The sequence below is a fragment of the Ictidomys tridecemlineatus genome, chromosome 6 (genome assembly GCF_052094955.1).
Source record: "Ictidomys tridecemlineatus isolate mIctTri1 chromosome 6, mIctTri1.hap1, whole genome shotgun sequence".
NCBI lineage: Eukaryota > Metazoa > Chordata > Mammalia > Rodentia > Sciuridae > Ictidomys > Ictidomys tridecemlineatus.
Genome location: NC_135482.1, coordinates 61762557 through 61780286, shown reverse-complemented (window position 1 = coordinate 61780286; position 17730 = coordinate 61762557). Strand labels below are relative to the sequence as shown.

At 38.3% G+C, this 17730-nt stretch overlaps 1 protein-coding gene across 6 annotated transcripts in view; it reads left to right on the top strand.

Annotated features, from left to right (window-relative positions):
• The window catches only part of Sp1 (Sp1 transcription factor), a 51022-nt gene that overhangs the window by 14206 nt on the left and 19086 nt on the right, over positions 1-17730 (top strand). For all 6 annotated transcript variants that reach the window (XR_013422902.1, XM_078014539.1, XM_078014542.1 and 3 more), the window contains exon 4: positions 16548-16716. Coding sequence is in view for 5 of the 6 variants with exons in the window: in XM_078014539.1 (XP_077870665.1) it covers positions 16548-16716 (169 nt within the window). In the remaining variant the exon portion in view is untranslated. The remainder of the gene's footprint in view (positions 1-16547; positions 16717-17730) is intronic.

Below are 17730 nucleotides of genomic sequence, written 5' to 3'. Positions count from 1 at the left end.
GGGGCTGGGGTTGTGGCTTAGAGGTAGAGCACTTGCCTAGCATGCGTGAAGCACTGGGTTCGATCTTCAGCACCACATAAAAAATAAAATAAAGATATTGTATCCATCTATAACTAAAAGTGAATATTTGAAAAAAATAAGAAGAAAAGGAAGCGCAAATGATAAGGTTAATCAACACCTTCTTTATAAACATTTTTTGTAAGGATTTAAAAATTTTTTTAGTTGTAGATGGACACAATGCCTTTATTTTATTTATTTATTATTCATATACAATGCTGAGAAACAAAACAGTGTCTCACAAGTGTTATGCAAGCACTCTTCCACTGAGCTACAATTCCAGTCACTTTATAAACTTTTTTTTTTTTTGGTCCTGGGGAGTGAAGCCATGAGCACTTAACCACTGAGCCACATTCTCAGCCTTTTTTTATATTTTATTTAGAGACAAGGTCTCACTGAGTTACTTAGGGCCTCGCTAAGTTGCTGATACTGGCTTTTAACTCCTGATTCTCCTGCCTCAGCCTCTCAAGCCACTGGGATTATAGGCGTGTGCCCCCACCCCCCCAGCCCCTTTATAAACTTTTTTATGAATTTGAATTTGTAACAGCCAAATTGGTCAATTTGAATTTATTTAATTTGTAATCAAATGAAGTATTTAATCAGTGAGTCATAAAAACATAGGAAAAGAGAAGCAAGATGTTAAAAGAGAAATAAAATTGTATAATCAGACTTTGAAAACCTGAAGGTCAGTTTGTGCCATCTGGTGTCTGTAGGGGAGGTTACCTCCCCCCCCCCCTTTTTTTTTTTTACACTTAGGAAGATAGAATCTGTTTTTCTGAGAGTTCCTGTCTTAATAAATACTAAGAGCTGTCTACTGACATTACATTGTGGGTTTTTTTTTCTTTTTTAAAAATATTGGACACAGGGCTGGGGATGTGGCTCAAGCGGTAGTGTGCTCGCCTGGCATGCGTGCGGCCCGGGTTCGATCCTCAGCAACACATACCAACAAAGATGTTGTGTCCGCCAACTAAAAAATAAATATTAAAAATTCTCTCTTTAAAAAAAATATTGGACACAATACCTTTTATTTTTATTATTATTTTTTTTAATGTGGTGCTGAGGATCAAACCCAGTTTGAGATATTGTAATAGCAAATTTGATTCTCTTTTTATTCTCATCTTTTTTTCCATGTTTTACTGGAAATTGCCTTCAGTGCCTACCTTCCCTACCCACTATATTTATTTTCTTTCTTTCTTTTTTTTTTAATAAAGAGAGAGCGAGAGAATTTTTTTTAATATTTCTTTTTTTTTAGTTTTCAGCAGACACAACATTTTGTTTGTATGTGGTGCTGAGGATCGAACCCGGGCCCCACACATGCCAGGCGAGCGCGCTACCACTTGAGCCACATCCCCACCCCCCCCACCACTATATTTCTGATATCTTTAAAAATGTATCCCAGGGCTGGGGATGTGGCTCAAGCAGTAGCGCGCTTGCCTGGCATGCGTGCAACCTGGGTTCGATCCTCAGCACCACATACCAACAAAGATGTTGTGTCTGCCGAAAACTAAAAAAATAAATAAATAAATAAATATTAAAAATGTATCCCAGAGCTTAGGGTGAAGCTCAGTGGTAGAGTGCTTGCCTTAGCATGCATGAAGCCCTGGATTCCATCCTCAGCACTGCAAAAGAAAACAAACAAAAACCAAAACAAAACCCTTCATGTTTTCATATTGTGTTCTTAGTCAAAATTAAAATTTTAAGCTTTTTGTATGTGTATGTGGAACCCAGGGCCTTATTCAGACTAAGCACTTGGTTCCTATCACTGAGATACATCCCCACCTCCCACTTTAAATTTTTTTTTTGGGGGGGGGGTCAGTACCAGGGTTTGACCTCAGGGCCACTTGACCACTGAGCCACATCCACAATCCTGTTTTGTATTTTATTTAGAGACAGAGTTTCACTGAATTCCTTAGCACCTCGATTTTGCTGAGGCTGGATTTGAACTTGAGATCTTCTGCCTTAGCCTTCTGAGCTGCTGGGATTATAGGTGTGTGCCACCGCACCTGGCTGCTGCTTCTTTTTTTTTTTTTTAAACTGGGGATTAAACCCAGGAGTGCCTTATCACTGAGCAACATTCACTTCTGTGGTCTTTGAGTTTTCATTTTGAGTCAAGGTATTACTAAGTTGCTGAGGCTGACCTAAAATTTGCTATCCTCTTGAGTTGCTGTGATAACAGGCATGCACTGCCCTGCCCAGCTCCCATTATCCATTTAATTTTCCTTCTCCGCCCCCCCCCCCCATTATTGAGGATCAAACTCAGGTCCTTATCCATGGTAGGCAAGTACTCTGTGACTAGATAATACATCTCCAACCACGATCCCCACCTTTTTTTTGAGAGGGTCTTGCTAAATCACGCATACTGGACTTAGAATTTGTGATTCTACTGCCTTAGCCTCCCCAGTAGTTTAGATTACAGACTAGCTGGAATTGCAGGCAAATGCCACCATTTAAGTTTTTCTTTCTTCTTTCTTTCTCTTGGTACCAGGGATTGAACCCAGGAGCATATAACTTAACTACTGAGCTACATTCCCAGCCCTTTTTATTTATTAATTTACCACAGGGTCTCCCTAAATTGCTTAGGACCTTGCTAAATTCCTGGAGTTGGCTTTGAATTTGGTATCCTGCTACCTTAGCCTCCCAAACTGTTAGGATTACAGGCATGAACCACCACACCCAGCTATTTTTTTTACTTGAAGAGGTTTTTTTATGAGTCTTCTATTCTTAACCTAATGGGACAAAATCATAAGTATGTTGTTATAGCTGATATCCAGGTGACTTTTCTTGTCTTGTCTAATTGTAAAATATGCTCAAGATGGAGCTAGAAAGTTGAAATTTTTTAAAAAAATATTTATTTTTTAGTTGTAATTGGACACGATATCTTTATTTTATTTATTGGCTTGTTTTTAGAGTGTTTCCCTTTGTTGGAGTTATTCAGTGATAATCTGAAACTCAGAAAATGACAGTTGTTTCACCCCAGACAATGTATATTTTCTTTTTCTTTCTTTTTTTTTTTTTTAAAGAGAGAGTGAGAGGAGAGAGAGAGAGAGAGAGAGAGAGAGAAAATTTTTTAATATTTATTTTTTAGTTCTCTGCGGACACAACATCTTTGTTGGTATGTGGTGCTGAGGATCGAACCCAGGCGATCGCGCTACCGCTTGAGCCACATCCCCAGCCTGACAATGTATATTTTCATTTCTACTTCATGTAGATGGTTTGGAAACTGCAAGGTAGCCAACCAAGCAACTTGGTATAGTAGCAATTAATCTACTTTAGTCAAATGGCTACTCAGAGCTGTCTTAATAAATACTAAGAGCTGTCTTAGTAAATATACTGACATATTACATTGTATTGGAGTTTTTTTGTTGTTGTTGTTTAAAAATATTTTGTTTACTTGTAGTTGGACACAATACCTTTATTTTATTTTTTTAAATATGATGCTGAGGATTGAACCCAGTTCCCCACATGTGCTAGGCTAGTGCTCTACTGCTGAGCCACAACCCCAGCCCCACATTGTATTATTTTTAATGGAAAGGTGCAGCAAATTCAGATGCATTCAGACTTAAATTACTGAAAATATTTTTTTCCTTAGTGGGAATTGAACTGAAGGGTTCTCTGCCATAGAGCTATATCCTCAGCCCATTCTCTCTTTTTTTTTTTGTACCAGGGATTGAACCCAGAGGGTGATTAACCATTAAGCCACATCCCCACCCCTTTTTAATTTTTAATTGAAATGGGTCTCCATCTCGTTAAGTTGCTTAGGGCCTCACTAAGTTGCTGAGGCTGGCTTTGAACTTGGGCTCCTCCGCCTCAGCCACCCAATCTGCCAGTATTTTAGGTGTGTGCCACTGCGCTAAACCGCAGAGTTTGGCCTCCAACTTTCTGTCCTACTGCCTCAGACTCCCAAGTTGCTAAGATCACAGTGTGTACCACCACACCAAGCTGCACCCATACATATTTTATAGTAGCATTTACATCATTTATCCTTTTGTCACGTTGTCCTTGGCAGTTTAAAGTCATGTTTTTGCAGTGCTAGGCATGAATGAGAGTATCTACTTTTAGTATTTTTGTATTAATATATGAACAAATTTAGATGAAATATGGGGGCATAGAACAGTGGTAGAGAGTGAGCTTAGCATGACCAATCCCCAGCAGCACTAGGAAAAAAAGACAAAGTGAAGTTTAGCATTCACATTAAGAAAGTTATCCTCTAGCCCGGTGTGGTGGCCCACGCCTGTAATTCCAGCAGCTTGGGAGGCTGAGACAGGAGAATTGCAAGTTCAAAGCCAGCCTCAGCAATGGGGAGGCACTAAGCAACTCAGTGAGACCCTAACTCTAAAAAAAAATAACAAAATAGGGCTGGGGATGTGCCTCAGTGGTCGAATGCCAAAAAAAAAAAAAAAAAAAAAAAAAGTTCTAATTTACATAGCCAGGGTTTGAAATATCACCTGTTGTATATCTGTTTATATAATTGTTCTAGCAGCATTACTCATGTATAGACTTAAATAGGCCTATTATCAAGGGGTATTCAGCATCTAAGTGCCTATTTGAATTGTCGTTTCAGTGGGTCTCAGGATGGCATGGATGGAAAAATTGCTTCTTTAATATTCAGATTTCTGTGGAAGATGTAACTATTATGAATACAAATAGCTAAAGTTTATTGAGTACAAATTATAAACAAAGTGAAGATGAAAACATAATGTATTAGACTGATAGATTTTGTTTGCTCTATTTTGATTTATATAAATGTTAATAAGTGTTAAATGTTTTTGAGAACCTTCATAGAACTTTATTCATAGATGGCTGCTATTTTTGATTTTTCTTTAGGCCCTACTTTAGAAACTAATTTTCTTACTATTGTTAGTGTGAGGCAATCTGTAGGATACTTGTTTTTTGTTTTGTTTTGTTTTTTATTAGTTTTAGTTGTAGATGGACATAATACCTTTGCTTTATTTATTTTTTCTGTGGTGCTGAGAATCGAACCCAATGCCTCATGCATGCTAGGTGAGCACCCTACCACTGAGCCACAACCCTAGCCTTAGGATTCTTGGTTTTTCAGTATTTTTCTTTCTTCTTGTCCTCCTCCCCTTTCCTCCCCTTTCCTCCCACTCTAACCCTCCACCCCTCCACCACCACCACCCAGGGCCTCATGTGTGCTAGGTAAGAACTTTACCTTTGAGCTACATCCCCAGTCCATATTTTTCTTTCTTATGAGCTTGTATAAAAGATAGAAATAAAAATCATGATAAAATAAAATTAAAATTATGAACTTCTGTACTTTCCGCCAGTATTTTCTCATTTTTTAAAATCACACAGCATCTAATTGCTATATTTTATCCTGAAAAAAAATCTCTGAAAACATAAATTTAATTACATTTTTTTCTTTATTTTTTGAACCCAGGGGTGTTTAATCACTGAGCCACACCCCCAGACCTTTTAATTTTTTTGAAACAGGTCTCTGCTAAATTGTTTAGGGCCTTGCTAAATTTGTGAAGCTGGCTTTGAACCTGTGATTCTCCTGCCTCAACCTCCTAGGCCACTGGAATTACAGGCCTGTGTTACTATGCACAGCTACATTTTTTCTTCTTTTTTCCAGACAACATTGTATACTCAGAACACATATTACCACATTTTATTATTTCTCCTTTGTCAAAATTTAGGTAGTTGTCAAATTTTCTATTTATTTGTTTATTATTTGTGGGATAGTGGATTGCTTTACCATTGAGCTATTTTCCCAGGCCTTTATATTTTGATTATCTAAGTTTCCCAGGCTGGTCTTGAACTTGTGGTCCTCCTGCCTCTCAGCCTCACTAGTAGCTGGGATTACAGGCTTGTGCCACTGCATCTGGCTGTTTTCTTTTTCATTACTGGGGACTGAATGCAGGGGTACTCTACCGATTAGCCACATCCTTAGCCCTTTATATTTTTATTTGTTATTTATTTATTTATTTATTTTGGGGGTACTGGAGATTGAACTCGGGGGCACTCGACCACTGAGCCACATTCTCAGTGTATTTTATTTATTGACAGGATCTTGCTGAGGCTGACTTTGAACTTGAAATCCTCCTGCCTCAGCCTCCCTAGCCACTGGGATTACATGCGTGGGCCACTGCACCTGGCTAACATTAATTTTATTATGAAATATAATTATATCCTCTTTGCTAATGAGGAAACTAAAACTCAGAGAGGTTACTTAGCTAAGTAGTAAATCAGAGTTCAAACCTAGATATGTCCAATAGTGCTATTTTAATTACAGCATATGTAATTTCTCTTATTATTAGTTTTAAACATCAGAGGCTCTTGGTAATTTTAAAATGTGACTTGATGGATATGAACAATCCAGATATTTGTTAAATTAACCTTTTTATAAAGCTAGGTGAGGTGGAGTAAACCTATAATCCCAGCAGTGCAGGAAGCTGAGGCAAAAGGATCCCAACTTCAAGGCCAGTCTCAGCAATTTACTGAGATCCTGTCTCAAAATAAAAAATAAAAGGACTAGGGAGGGCCTGAGGTTGTGGCTCAAGAAGCAGAGTGCTTGTCTAGCATGCCTGAGGCACTGGGTTTGATCCTCAGCACCACATAAAAATAAAATAAAAATTAAAAAAAAAAAAAAAGACTAGGGATTGTAGCTCAGTAGTAGAATTTCCCTGAGTTCAATCCCCAGAACCAAAAACAAACCCTAATTGTGTTCATCTCTCTCTCTCTCTCTCTCTCTCTTTTTTTTTTTGGTACCAGGGATTGAACTCAGGGATACTTAACCACTGAGGTCTGTCCCCATCCCTTTTTTGTATTTTATTTAGAGACAGGGTCTTGCTGAGTTGCTTAGGGTCTTGCTGAGTTGCTTAGGGCCTTGCTAAGCTGCTGAGGTTGGCTTTGAACTCATGATCTTTCTGCCACAACCTCCCAAGCCACTGTGATTACAGGTGTGCTTCATTATGCCTGGCTTTATCTCACCTTTGATTCAGGGAAATAATGGAAGTGTGAAATAAGTTCAAGATATTTATCACTTCCCGTTTATTTTACTCTGTATTGAGTTTATTAAAGCAATATGACTGTGTTTTTCTATTTTGCCTCTCCTATTTTTTTCTCTGTAGTTTGTGTGTGTGCATTTATTTATTTAAATGACTTTGTATCACACCAGTCTGTGTCTTTAGTTTCAGGATGAATAATAATTTAGATACTATTTAGTAAAGATACATTACCAAAACTGGGGGGAAAATCTAGCTTTCATGGAGAGACATCTGAAATGTCTTATACTTTCTTAAATGGTACCATTTAAGGGCTGGGGATGTGGCTCAAGCGGTAGCACGCTTGCCTGGCATGCTCTCGGTGCTGGGTTCGATCCTCAGCACCACATACAAATAAAATAAAGATGCTGTGTCCGCCGGAAAAAAACTTTTAAAATTTTAAATTTGTGTCCCTCTCATTCTGTTTTTTTCTTGTGGCGGGGTACCTATGATTGAACGCAGGGGTACTTTACCACTGAGTACATCCCCAGTCTATTCTGTTTTGATACAGGGTCTCACTAAACTAGTCTGGAACTTGGAATCTTCTTATATCAACCTCTGAAGTATTTAGGAATTTTTTGGGCGTGGGGCATGTCTTAAACTTCTTGCCTGGGAAGTAAGTGGAGTTTCAAAAGTCGCATCTATCCCTTAGTTACACTGACACCTACTGGTAGGAGTCTTTTTTACCTTTGTGTTGTTTTCCTTGTACTTGAGGAAAACTAACCATTTTTGAACCAGTTTTCTTTTTCTTTCTTTCTTCCTTTTTTTTTTTTAAACCAAAACACTGAATTTGACTTGGATGAGAATTACACCTGTCAAGGACCTAGGCTGTACCCTCCTTTATAGCAACATGAACCAGTTCTTACATTTATAAAGTACTGTTAATTTACCAAAAGGAGGTGCACAGGGTAAATTTTTGCTGTTGTTGTGTAGTTTTCTTTTTCTTTTTTTTTTTTTTTAGTACTGGGTATTGAGCCCAGAGGTGCTCTACCACTGAATTACACCCCCAGGCCTTTTAAATTTTTTGTGAGACAGGGTCTTGCTAAATTGTCGAGGCTGGCTTCAAATTTTCTATTCTCTGGCATCAGCCTCCTGTGTTTCAGGATTACAGACATGAACCATTGCCCCCTGCCTCATCTCTTATGTTTTTTTTTTTTTTAATATTCTTTTATTTACGTGTGTGTGTGTGTGTGTGTGTGTGTGTGTGTATTGCCAGTGGACTTTTATTTTATTTATCTATATGCAGTGCTGAGAATTGAACCCAGTCCCTCAAACATGCTAGGCAGGCGCTCTTCCACTGAGGCACAATCCCAGCTCCAGCCTTTCTTATGCTTCTTTTATTAGAGCTGAGAAACTCAATGAGACCCTGTCTCTAAATAAAGATACAAAATAGGGCTAGGGATGTGGCTCAGTGATTGAGTACCTCTGAGTTTGGTCCCCAGTACCAAAAAAAAAAAAAAAAAAAAAAGCTAGGGAGGTAGTTCAATGGTAGAGTGCTCTGGGTTCAATTTCCAGTACTACCAAAAAAAGGTTAATTCTTTATTTGTCTTCTATCTACTGCTAATTTTTTCTTTTTAGGGGTAGCATTAGGAATTGAACCTAGGGCCTTGCTCATGTTGGTTTAGCATTCTACCACTGAACTATATCTCTAGCCCTAATGGTAACTCTTTGGCATTCATCTCTGTTATCATTTTCTTCTTCTACTTTAAGTGCATCCCTATGCATCATGCCCTACAAGACCTAGTCCATTACTCCACTCAAAATATTGCCTCTGCCTGGACCATCCTTTCCTTGCCATCATTCTTCATCCAGCTAACTCCTATGTTCGGCCCAAATGTCAGCTCCTCTAGGAAGCCTCTAAATTTCCTGACTGGGGACATTTCCCTTTCAGTTCTAGAATATCCTTTGAATACCTTCTTTGTTAATATTTATCACATTATGTTGAGATTTTATGTTTTTCTCTTGTCTAGTAAACTATAAATTCTTCAATAGTGAGAATGGTATATTTGAAACTTCAGATCCTAGTATATGTACCTGGAAAAAGTCAGTAAATAATTGACAGGTATTTCTCTGGCCTTCATTTATGAAATCCGCATCATACAGGGTGCTGTTTGGGATAAGGTTTAAAGGGTTATTAATTTCAGGGGGCCAAGATTATTGAAATGTGAATATAGAAAGACATTACCTGTGTAATATATAATGCTTTGATAATTCTCTCTGTAATTAGGAATAATGTACAAGAAGCAAATTTAGAAACCAGTTATATATATTTATATAGCGTATGCATTACTAATGAATAAGGGCTTACATTGTTTAACAGAGGAAATGTCTTTGGTACCCATTCTCTGTTCTTATGTGGTCTGATTTTAAATATTATCATCAGACTCTTTTAGATGCTTGTCTCCTTACAGCATAGTTCTGGCAGTTGGACAAACAAAATGAAAAACACACAACACACATCAGGACACAAATATCAGTAGGGCATATTGAGATGTAAACTGCTTAGTCAAGAATATTTGGTTGAGGGCTGGGGATATAGCTCATTTGGTAGAGTGCTTGCTTTGCATGCACAAGGCCCTGGATTCAATCCCCAGCACACACAAAAAAGAATATTTGGTCAGGGCTGGCGTTGTGGCTCATTGGTAGAATGCTAGCATGTGTGAGGCCCTTGGTTCAGCACTGCATAAAAATAAATGAATAAAATAAAAGTCCATTAAGAGGGGCTGGGGTTGTGGCTCAAGCGGTAGTGCGCTCGCCTGGCATGCGTGCGGCCCAGGTTCGATCCTCAGCACCACATACCAATAAAGATGTTGTGTCTGCCGAGAACTAAAAAATAAATATTAAAAAAAAAAATCCTCCCCCCCCCCTCTCTCCTCTCTCACTCTCTCTTAAAAAAAAAAAAAAGTCCATTAAGAACTAAAAAAAAGAATGTTTGGTAGTCCCATGCAATGGCACACACCTATAATTCCAGCGGCTTGGAAGGCTGAGGCAGGAGGATCATGAGTTCAAAGCCAGGCTCAGAAAAAGTGAGGCACTAAGAAATTCAATGAGACCCTATCTCATAAATAAAATACAAAAAAGGGCTGGGGATGTGCCTCAGTGATTAAATGCCTCTAAATTCAATCCTTGGTATGGCCCCCACATAAAAAAGAAAGAAAGAAAGAAAGAAAGAAAAGAATATTTGGTAGGCCCAGTATAGTCATACTTTCAGTGGTACATACCTGTAATCCAGTTGACGTGGGAGGCTGAGGCAGGAGGTTTTCGAGATCAAGGTCAGCATGGGCAAAAGCAAGACCTTTCTTAAAATTAAAAATAAAAAAGGCTGGGGGGGGCTGAGGTTATAGCTCAGTGGTAGAACCTATGTGTGAGGTGTGAGGCACTGGGTTCGATTCTCAGTACCTCATATAAAATAAAGGTTTATTGACAACTAAAACAAAAAATACTTAAGAAAAGAAAAAAGGGATGGGGACATAGCTCAGCAGTGGAGCATCCCTGGGTTTACTCCCAAAGTTTGAAAAAAAAAAAAAGTCATTTTGATTATAAAGATGAAAATTAATGAATATGGTGTTACATACCTGTAATCCCAGCTACTCCAAAGAATTGAGTCAGGAGGATTATAAATTGGAGCCTTGCCTGCAACTTAATAAGCCCATGTATCATAATACAATATAAAAAGATCCTGGGAATATAGCTGTGTAGTAGAGTAGTAGCACCCTTATGTATGCAAAGCCCTGGATTTAGTTTCTAGTACTGCAAAAATTTATATATAAAAAGACATAGATGTATAGAGAAATAGATATGAATATGTAGATAATGATATCTGTGTATCTGTATTAAAGATGAAACTAAACAGATAATGCCTCAATAAAATAAAAAGACAAAAACATTTACATATAGTAGAAGAGAAGGGAGCTTGAAAATAAAAGAAACAGAGGGAAAATTGAAAAATGTAGGCAAAAAAAAAAACAAAACTAGAATTCAAGTGAACAGTCTCTCCAAGGAATCAAATCAACATCATGGGATAAAGAAAACTTTCCCAAAGTGTTCCTGCAGAAATTAACCAAAGCAGCCTACACTGAGATAGTCCAGTAAAATTAAATAAGTGGGGTAATGCCCGTAATCCCAGTAGCTCTGGAGGCTGAGGCAGGAAGATTGCAAGTTCAAAGCCAGTCTCAGCAATTTATTGAGACCCAAAACAACTTAGACCCTCCTGTCTCATAAAATAAGAAGGGCTGGGGATGTGACTCAAGCCTGGTGTGGTGGCACACACCTGTAATCCCAGCAACTTGGGAGGCTAAGGCAGGAGGATCAAAGTTCAAAGCCGGGCTGGGGATGTGGCTCAAGCGGTAGCGCGCTCGCCTGGCATGCGTGCGGCCCGGGTTCGATCCTCAGCACCACATACCAACAAAGATGTTGTGTCCGCCGAGAGCTAAAAAATAAATATTTAAAATTCTCTCTCCCTCTCTCTCTCTCCTCTCTCACTCTGTCCTCTCTCACTCTCTCTTAAAAAAAAAAAAAAGTTCAAAGCCAGCTTCAGCAACTTAGTGAGGCCTTAAGCAGTTTAGCAAAACTTTGTCTCAAAATAAAATGTAAAAAGGGCTGGGGTTGTAGCTCAGTGGTTAAGCACCCCTGGGACAAACAAACGAACAAAAAAAACCTAATCAATCAGGAAGGAAAGGAAAAATGGATCAATGTTGAGACATTTTGGCAGTTTGTTAAATGCCAAAGTCATTGGATTAACATGTAAGACACTTAAATACTAGCCAACAATCTACATGGAAGAATTCAGGGGGTTGGAGATACAGCTCAGTTGGTAGAGTGATTGCCTCACATATACAAGGCCCTGGGTTCAATCCCCAGCCCTGCCACTCCCCCCCCCCAAAAAAAAAATTCAGCAGATAGCATTTGTTTACTGTTCCTATGGTGTGTTCACTGTTCTGTGGAATCTACTGGATCATCAGGTAACAAAAATGACCCCAGAACGAAAATGTGTTATCAAAACTCTAATTTCTTATGAAAACAAACTAGGATTATTGGGAATACTTGAGGAAATAGCTGATTCTAAAAGCTAGGTATGGTGGTGCATACCTGTAATTGAAGCTACTTGAAAGGCTGAGGTGGGATTATAGAGATCAGCCAGGGAACATAGTAAGAACCAGTCTTAAGAAAAAAAGCTGGGGTTAGGGTTGTGGCTCACTGTTAGAGTGCTTGCTTGACACCTGTGAAGCACCAGGTTCCAGCCTCAGCGTCCCATAAAAATAAATAAATAAAGTTAAAAATAATTCTTTTCAAAAATCTTAAAAAAAAAACCAAAACCCTAATTCTAGATATAGAGTACATAATAAATATCAAATGTGAAATGTCTTGTCAGAAGAACTCCACAGCCAATTTTATGTATCTATGACCAAGTGTGGAACAATTTGAGCATCTGATAAAGTTAGTAACTCATGGATGAATACAATGGATGGAAGCATCAAATAAATTTAAATCTGTGTCATATTGATACAAGAAAGAAAATAAATTGATACAAGGAGTCATGAGAGAACTATTTGAAGTTATAGAAGTGTTCTATATTTTGGGCTAGGAATATGTGGCTCAGTGGTTGAGTACTTACTTAGTGTGCATGAGGCCCTGGGTTCAATCCCTAGAATGATGCAAGTAAAAAAAGATATTCTATATATTGCTTCACTTCGCATGGTGGCAGATACCTGTAATCCCAGTGATTTGGGAGACTGAGGCAGGAAGATTACAAATTCAAGGCCAGCCTGGGCAATGTAGCAGAACTGTGTCTTAAAATAAAAAGGGTTGGGAATCTAGCTCAGTGGTAGTTTGCAGTTTGTTAAGCTCTTTTGTTCAATCCTAGTAACAACAACAACAAAAAGTTTTATCTTGTTTGTATTAGTGGTTGCTCAACACTATGTGTTTGTCTATACTATGGTTTCTCTCAGCATTATCAACATTTTTAAGCCAGGTAATTTTTTGTTGTATTGGAGGAGTGGGAGTCTTGAGCATTGTAGAATGTTTAGCAGCACTGAATGTCAGACATGAAAATGAAAAAGGACTTCAGATACTACCAGATGTCTCCTAGACAGCAAAATGGCCCCAGTTGAGAACTCTCAACTTATGTAATGGATAAATTTTATGATATGTAAAATATATCTCAACAAACTTGATTTTTCAGGAAACTTATTGGTCACCTTTAGAGGAGTCTAGGAAACCAACCTTTTATTTATTTATTTTTTAAAATATTTTTTTAGTTCTGTTGGACACAATGCCTTTATTTTTATTTGTTTGTTTTTATGTGCTGCTGAGACAGAGTCTTGCTAAGTTGCCAAGGCTGACCTCAAACTTGCAGTCCTTCTTTCTCAGCCTCCCAAATTGCTGGGATTACAGGCATGTGCCACACCAGGCCCCACAGGAACATTGTTTTAACATTAATTCAGTAAGTATTAATAAAGTAAAGCTGAATTTGAAAAATACATCTCATCAAAAACACCGTTTTCTGGACATGTTTCATTTTACACATTAGATTTAATCCAATGAATCTATCTCAGATCATGAAGCATTTGTGTGTTCAGTCATGCTGAAAGGTAGTATTGATTAACATATCACTTATTCCAGAGAACATCAGGTATCTGGATACAGCCCCAAATGAGGAAGTAAAAGTCTCCTCTCTAGGTAACAGAAACAGTTGTTTTCATAATACATAATATTTTATCTATTTAAATAATAGTAGTTTTATTAATCTGAAAAGTCAAAGTAAATTAGAGGTAGCAAATTAGAAAGGAAAACGGAGAATAGAAGAGATTGTACTATTAATTGCTGAGAAACATACAACTAGAAATGATAAAATATAATGCCAATAAAACTACATGAATGGCCTCCAAATTCATCCCACTATCAACTACTTGGTTACTGTGAGGTAAATCTAATGTAGGAGAGAGAATAAATACTTGATTCTGTTTTAAATCATCAGTTTTAAAAATAAAAGGTGGGGGCTGGGTTGTGGCTCAGTGATAGAGTGCTTGCCTAGTGTGGGTGAGGCACTGGGTTCAATCCTCAGCACCATATAAAAATAAAGGTATTGTGTCCATCTCCAACTAAAAAAACTTTTTTTAGTTTAAAAAAAGGAAAAGGGCTGGTTATGTACCCCTGGGTTCAGTCCCCAGTATCCATAAAAAGAATGCACCATTCTTAAAATTATTTCAGAGATCATATGAATCGGGAAGGAAAATCCCTACAGTGTCTTTGTAACTATATGAGAACTAGCTGTTTTTAAAGTTACCAAGGAGGCCTTATTTCAGTTTATTTTAGTATTGCCCAAGTTTCTTTTTTCTTTCTTTCTCATAGGAGATTAGGGTTTTGACTTATCATGGTGGTCTTCTTGGAAGATCATGACTTCAGCACACCTCTTTCCTTTGAAGAAAAAGAAGTGTTTAACAGCCATGGCTATTTTAGAAACTGATTCTAGAGGCAATCATTGGCCTGGGCAAGACTGTTATTAAACTGTGCCTCTGATTTTCTAGTTACTTTCATCTTGGAAAGTAAAGTCTTTAATATATTTCATAAGTTAACCAATGTCACATTTTAAGATTAAACTGTTTTTTTTTTTTTTTTTAGAAAAAGAAAACTGTTATTAAAAAGACAGGCAAGCCCTGTGTGGTGGCTAATGCCTGTAATCTGAGTAACTTGGGAGGATCAAGCTTAAGGCCAACCCTGGCAATTTTTAGGGAGACCCTGTCTCAAAATAAATAAACGAAAGGGCTGGGGATGTAGCTCAATAGTAGAGTGGTCCTGAGTTCAGTCCCCAGTACTAGAAAAAATGAAATAAGGGGAAGCAACAAATTCTGGTATGATATTGAAGCTTTGCTGGCATTTCATCTCTCTTTAAAAATATGTTTTTATTTATTTTTTCTTTTTTTAGAGTTAGGGTCTTGCTATGCCACTGAGGCTCGCCTCCAGCTTCTGTGCTCAAGCAAACCTCTTACTTTAAGCCCTCCAATGTAGCTGGAACTATAGGTACAAGCCATCATACCCAGCCCCTGCTTTGTGAAATTAACATTTATTTATTTATTTGAAGTAATAGAGATTGAACCCAGGGTCACTCTACCCTTTTTATTTTCAATTTTGAGACAGGGTCTTACTGAGTTGCTAAGACTGGTCATGAACTTGTGATCCTCCTGCCTCAGCCTCCCTAGACACTGGGATTAATACAGACACATGATGATATGCCAATCCCCCCTCTTTTTTTTTTAATATTTATTTTTTGGTTTTCGGCGGACACAACATCTTTGTTTGTATGTGGTGCTGAGGATCGAACCCGGGCCGCATGCATGCCAAGAGAGCGCGCTACCGCTTGAGCCACATCCCCAGCCCAACCCCCCCTCTTTTAAATGAAATTTGAAATTATTATTTCTAACCTCATACCCAATTTTTTTGAAAGGGAATATCATGCTACATACATTCTTTATTTTATTTGTTTTTATGTGGTGTTGAGGATTGAACCCAGTGACTCAACATACTAGGCACACACTCTATCACTGAGCTACAACCTCAGCCCTCATACTCTTTTTTTTTTTTTGGTACCAGGCATTGAACTCAGGGACACTCAACCACTGAGTCACATCCACAGCCCTTTTTATATTTTATTTAGAGACAGGATTTCACTGGGTTTCTTAGAGTCTCAGCCTCCCAAGCCACTGGGATTATAGGTGTGCACCACCTTGCCCGGCACTCTTATCCAATTTTTAAAAAAAAATATTTATTTAGTTGTAGATGAACACACAGTATCTTTATTTATTTTTATGTGGTGCTGAGGATTGAACCTAGTGCCTCACACATGCAAGGCAAGCACTTTACCACTGAGCTACAGCCCCAGCCTCTCATACCTAACTTTTGTATTTGAGTTGGACACAGTTTTGCATGCCTACAGTTCCAGCAACTTGGAGGCTGAGAATGGAAGATCACAAGTTGTAGTTCAGCCTCAACAACGTAGTATGACCCTGTCTTAAAATAAAAAAAACAGAATGGACTGCCAGTGTAGCTGAGTGATAAAGCACCTCTGGGGTCAACCCTAGCACTAAGCATGCAAGCATGCACACACATACGCACACATACATACACACACACACCTTTGAAATCATAGTTTAATTCCCAGTACTGAAGACAAAACAAAACCTTGAAGAGATTCAGGCTTAGTGGACTATACCTTCAGTCCCAGCTATTCAGGAGGCTAAGGCAGAAGGATCATAAGTTTGAGGCCAACCTGGGCAATTTAGGGAAACCCTATCTCAAAATAAAAAAATAGTAGGGTTCAGGATGTAGCTTTATGATAAAGTGTCCCTGGGTTCAATCCCCAGTAATGGTGGAAAACAAAAAATCCTTGAATAAACAGTGTTGTGAGTGAATGTGAGATATCATTGAGATGCCTGTGTCTGTCATTACCTATCAATTACCCATGTTGACCCTGGTCTCTCTTAATTTCAGGTGATCATGGAGCTCAGCTTGGCCTCCATGGGGCTGGTGGTGATGGGATACATGATGACACAGCAGGTGGAGAAGAAGGAGAGAACAGCCCAGATCCCCAACCCCAAGCTGGTCGGAGGACCCGGCGAGAAGCATGCACCTGCCCTTACTGTAAAGACAGTGAAGGAAGGTAAGTTTATCAGTTCACTCTTTTGAATATAAAGAAAAATTAATGGACTAGAAAGTAAAATGAAGAGAGTTAATTTTTTAATATTTAAGACTCAGCAATGTTTTTTTTAAACACCTTGATTTCTTTTCTCTCTCCTTTTATTTATTTATTTTTTTAGTTGTTGATGGACCTTTATTTATTTACTTATTTATATGTGGTGCTGAGAATGGAACCCAGGATCTCACACATGCTAGGCAAGTGCTCTACCACTGAGCCACAACCCCAGTCCTTGTTTTGTTTTTTGTACTGGGGAATGAGCCCTAGGGCACTTTACCACTGAGCCACATCCTCAGCCCTTTATACAATTTGAGACAGCGTCTCACTAAGTCGATTAGGGCCTCTCTGAATTGCCGAGGCTGGCCTTGAATTTGGGATTCTCCTGCCTCAGTCTCCTGAGTCTCTGGGATTTCAGATGTGTGCCATCACACCCAGCCATATTATGGGACTTTGATTCCAGCTCTAATCTTTCATTCTTCACTCTTACAATTTAGGGATTTAAAGGTTTCCACTTCCACCCAGAGTTAAGGAAATCAGATGGATTTAACTGGTATAATAATTACCATCAAATGTCTATTTTAAGATGATTTTAACAAGATTGCTTGTAGAAAAGCAAAGAAAAACCTACCTTCTGTAATGATTTCTTTTTTTAAAAACATTTTTAGTTGTAGGTGGATACAGTACCTTTATTTATTTGTTTACTTATTTTTATGTGATATGGGGGCTCAAACCCAGTGCCTCACGCATGCTAGGCAAGCGCTCTACCACTGAGCCACAACCCCAACCCTGTAATGATTTCTTACAGTGGTTTTGTGAATATCATGAGATTCCCAGACTATTGCTTTCACTGAAAATAAAAAATGCTTACTTCAGATAGAAAATTCTTCCATCAGGGAATCTAAAAGATCCTGCAAAGTTCTGACAAATTTTTTTCATCAGTAGCACCTATTATTTACCTCTGGTGAGTTCTAAGTACTA